This window comes from Ricinus communis, chromosome 1 (assembly GCF_019578655.1).
Source record: "Ricinus communis isolate WT05 ecotype wild-type chromosome 1, ASM1957865v1, whole genome shotgun sequence".
Classification (NCBI taxonomy): domain Eukaryota; kingdom Viridiplantae; phylum Streptophyta; class Magnoliopsida; order Malpighiales; family Euphorbiaceae; genus Ricinus; species Ricinus communis.
In genome coordinates, this window is record NC_063256.1 from 11,223,288 (window position 1) to 11,227,295 (window position 4,008).

Genomic DNA, 4,008 nt, shown 5'->3' on the forward strand with positions numbered 1-4,008 from the left:
TCTAAGAAATAATATATTAATTAATAAATAATTTTCTAATAAGATAATGATACTAATTCTATCCAAAAAATAGCATATTAATTATATTTTAATATTATATTAATTAATATATTAATTTTCTATTTAGATAATGATTTTAATTTTAAAACATAACATCTTAAATCATGATTTTAATATTATATTTAATAATAAATTAATTTTAATTACATAATACTTTTTTAATTTTAAAAAATAATAATATCAATTATATTGATAGTATTAAATACTAAGATTAACTAATAAATGTTTTAAAATAATTTTTGTATTATTGTATTAATAAAATTTTAAAATTTTTAAAAAATATTTAAAAAAGTTAATTTATTATTTTTTAAAAATATTATAAATAAATATAAATATTTAAATATTTATTAAATTATATTTTTTAATTTAATTTTATAATTAAAAAAATAATAATGGGCGTAAAATTAATTTTTTTTTAAATTTACTTACTTGGTCATCGGACACAGCTAAAAGAACGGCTGGAATCCATCAAAATGGGCTGCCCATTTGAAAAAATAAATAAATATAAAAGATAGTTTAATTTATGTATTTATGTGTATGGCATTCACATGGTTAAGTTTTATCTTACAGCTACACATATATAGAGTGCCTACTACAGAAATGAGAAATTCCTTAGCATGTAAGATTCTAAATCAAAGTCATTTCACCTTAGCATGATGATCACTTAATGGACCCTAAGAGTGAGACACATGATCCATTAGATTAAGAAAGAACCTTTTTGCACTCAAATCTCATTGTCATTGACTGTCATGAACATGATCATTTGAATTAGTCTCACCAAGACTATATATTTTGTGTTATAATGGAGACCAATTAATGTCAATCACCTTCAAATTCCAGTGTCCAATTGCCTTAATGTCTTTATTAATTAAATAAAGTTGAAATTAATCATGTTATAATTTGGCCATTTTCACTTAGTGGTAATGGCATACATTCAACACATGGGCATTCAAGTCTAATCAAACCCTTTCATGCTTACTACTGTTTTGGATGATATGTAGGCATCAGCATCACATATTTATGTTGTCCAATTAGCTACCAAATTTAGTTGAAGAGACTGCTTTGTAATACAAAAAGGCAACAATTTATCAAAATTCAAACATTTGATCTTATACTTGAAGAAATCTAGGATATTATAAAAATAGAGAATGACAAGAATTGGTTAAAAGGGGTATTTCTATGAATAATAATTGAATTCCCATACATGGTTTAAGTAATTATACAAGTATAAAGTGTCACTTGTGCTAGGTATACATGAAATGGGAACTAAATATATTTCTTTTTTTCTTTTGTTGTTGCAATATTGGTAGTTTTGGAAAATATTGGGAAATGGACCACCTTGATCTTGTGTGTTGTATGGTACTAATGAGCAACATCCAAATAGTGAAGTCAAAGAGACCATGTTGGGTGGAAATTTGTTAGTCCTCCATATCCTTCTTTCATCACTCTTTCAATCTCTTTAGCCTCTTGTGCCTTTGCCCTCTGCAAACATGAATCATCCAATCTTGTTACTATATAACATTTGAGACCCATAAAAATTTTATGTGCAAAAGACAATGTGTTATAAATAAAGTATTAATTGAGCACCTGCATTGTTTCTATGGCATCTGTCTCAGAATTGAAGTCATAAAATGTACTGGCTGCAGTGAGCTTCATAGATAGAAACTGAATTCAAAAAACCAAGAAAAAGAAAATCTATTAGTGCAAAGATTTTAGAGCAATTCTCTTTTTTTATATTCAAAACTATTGTTATAAACTGCAATTAATGTATAAAACTCACCTCAACTTGATTCTGCAAGGATTGAACATAATTAATTATCTCATCCAACATTACTGCCATGCCCATGGTCTGTTAGATCATCAACAAATTATAGAATATCAGCATTGGTAATTTGATATTTTAAACTGCAAACTTTTATTCAATTGATTGAATTTTTTTTATTTTTATTTTTTTATGTTTATATTCCTCCAAGCATACATACCTTGTAGCAACCTGGGACAATATCTTGCAAGCATCTTAATCTCTCATTAATTTTTCCTCTTCTTACCTGTTGTTGTACAAGAAATAAAATTGATCAATATGATTTGAATTATTCATTCTATAAATTCTTTTTTTTAAAAGGGTATTTTGGGTTGATAAAAAGCTTGTAAATATACCCTTTCTGCTAAACTGTGACTATCAGTGGCTTGACCTCTTCTAGCTCTAACATGAACAACTTCCTTTGGTTTCTCATCATCTTCTTTGCTTTTAGTTCTCTTTCCTCTTCTTGAATTCTATCATATGAACACAAATTTCCATGTCAAAAACAGTCAAAACAAGAACCAAGTAAAAAGACCTGAAAAAAAAAAAAAAAGGTAAACAATTCATATACTTACATTTTTTCCCTTGCCATTTTCAGAAACTTGTGGAGATGAATTAAAAGAACTACTTTCTGATACATCCAATGCTTTTCTTTTCTTGGTTTCAAGAAACTCACTTTGATCAGTTCCAGGAGTGGAAATGAGCTGATGAGAAGAAACTGGCATAGCGTTTTGGCTATTGTATTGATTGAAAATAGCAGGAAAATTGTCTGCCAAGTTACCAGGGAATTCTGCTGCCACTACTGCTTGATGATTATGGCTAAAGAAATTGTTACTAGAGAAAGGCAAGAAACTTTGGAAAGTATTCAAGCTTGAATTCTCTAGAATACTTTGGTTTATATCTGAGAATTGGTTGATGGGTTCTAAGTTAGGATCGATATGATCCAAGAATGGAAAAGAGGGTCTAAAACCTTGAACATCTGATGTGAAATCAGCCATTACAGTTCAATTCTTGAACTTTGTTTCTTTTTTTCCTTTTTTTTCTTTTGGCAGGGAGCTAAATTCTCGAAGAGCTGAAGTGGGTTATGTTTGTGTAGTGTATGTTTTGGATAATGAGAGAGATGAGATAAGAGAGTTCATATTTATACTGTAGGTTTAAAGAATGCCACTATGCATCAGTTCCATAATTTCATTTTTGACATTAAATTCAAGAAACCCAAGAAAGGGAACCAGTTCTTTTTTTTTTTCTTTTTCCTTTTTTTTTTTTAATTGAGGGGCCACGTGGCAATACCAGCTTCTATTCTTTTGTCTCCTATTGGGTCCTACATTCAGGAGATATATCCAATAAAAATAAGGACCCATTATAAAAGACTTTGGCCCCCAGGGGAAGTATGTGAAAAAGGTTCAACCGAGTGGAACTTTTTTTTTTTCTTTTTTAATCTTAATATTTATTTTTATAAATTTCATTTATATTTTGAAAAATATATAATTATTACATCTAAATACTTTTAAGTATGTAATTGTATTAAAATATTAGAGATAAAATATTTCATTATTTATTGTGATTCTGTCCGGAACGCTCTATATTAGTTAAACTAATACCGAGTTTGAACGCATAAACATCAAATAATTACATATAATTATTAAATATCATCGAATTTTATATTTTTAAATTTAGGAGACTTATTTTCCTTTTCTTTCTTTACGAAAAATATGGTGTCCAGTAACAAAAAGAATATAATTTGATTGCTATATGAACAAGAATTTTTCAGTTTCAATGTTATTTTCTTAAATATTAGATAAAAAATATCATCTTCCATCATATGACGAGTAAACGAATTTTCGAATTGCCAACTCTTTAGAATCGTTTTAAATTTTGAAAGTTTTGACATTATTTTTTCGTTTTATTCCATGTTATCTCAATTTTTTAAAATTAGTAGAGATAGAGATTCGAAACTTTCAATTCGATTCAAGATGATATGAAATGAAAATATAATTCTTTCAAAGTAAATTTTTTTTTTAAAAAAAGCTACTTAAATAGATCCTTAACAAAAATTAGAAAGAATAATCTTTTTTCTGCTACAAATATTAAAATAGATAAGGATTATTTATCTTTAATAACTTATTATTATTTGGAAGGCCTTGGAA

The 4,008-nt window shown here is 27.2% G+C and overlaps 1 protein-coding gene across 1 annotated transcript; it reads right to left on the minus strand.

The window, feature by feature from the left end:
• Window positions 1-1,218: 1,218 nt before the first annotated feature.
• Window positions 1,219-3,369, minus strand: LOC8271830 (transcription factor BEE 1). The gene is made up of 6 exons (XM_025159618.2): window positions 2,437-3,369; window positions 2,218-2,334; window positions 2,043-2,108; window positions 1,841-1,909; window positions 1,648-1,725; window positions 1,219-1,542 (listed from the first exon to the last, which is right to left on the minus strand). The coding sequence occupies exons 1-6, from the start codon at window positions 2,857-2,859 to the stop codon at window positions 1,450-1,452; spliced, it is 846 nt and encodes a 281-aa protein (XP_025015386.2). The 5' UTR covers window positions 2,860-3,369; the 3' UTR covers window positions 1,219-1,449.
• Window positions 3,370-4,008: the final 639 nt, after the last annotated feature.

Coding starts and splice junctions, on each gene's coding strand:
- LOC8271830 (XM_025159618.2), bottom strand. CDS start 2,859: ATGGCTGATTTCACATCAGATGTTCAAGGTTTTAGACCCTCTTTTCCA. Junction 2,335..2,436: donor AAAATGGCAAGGGAAAAAAT/GTAAGTATATGA, acceptor TTCATATGATAG/AATTCAAGAAGAGGAAAGAG. Junction 1,726..1,840: donor CCTTGCAGAATCAAGTTGAG/GTGAGTTTTATA, acceptor TTTTGAATTCAG/TTTCTATCTATGAAGCTCAC.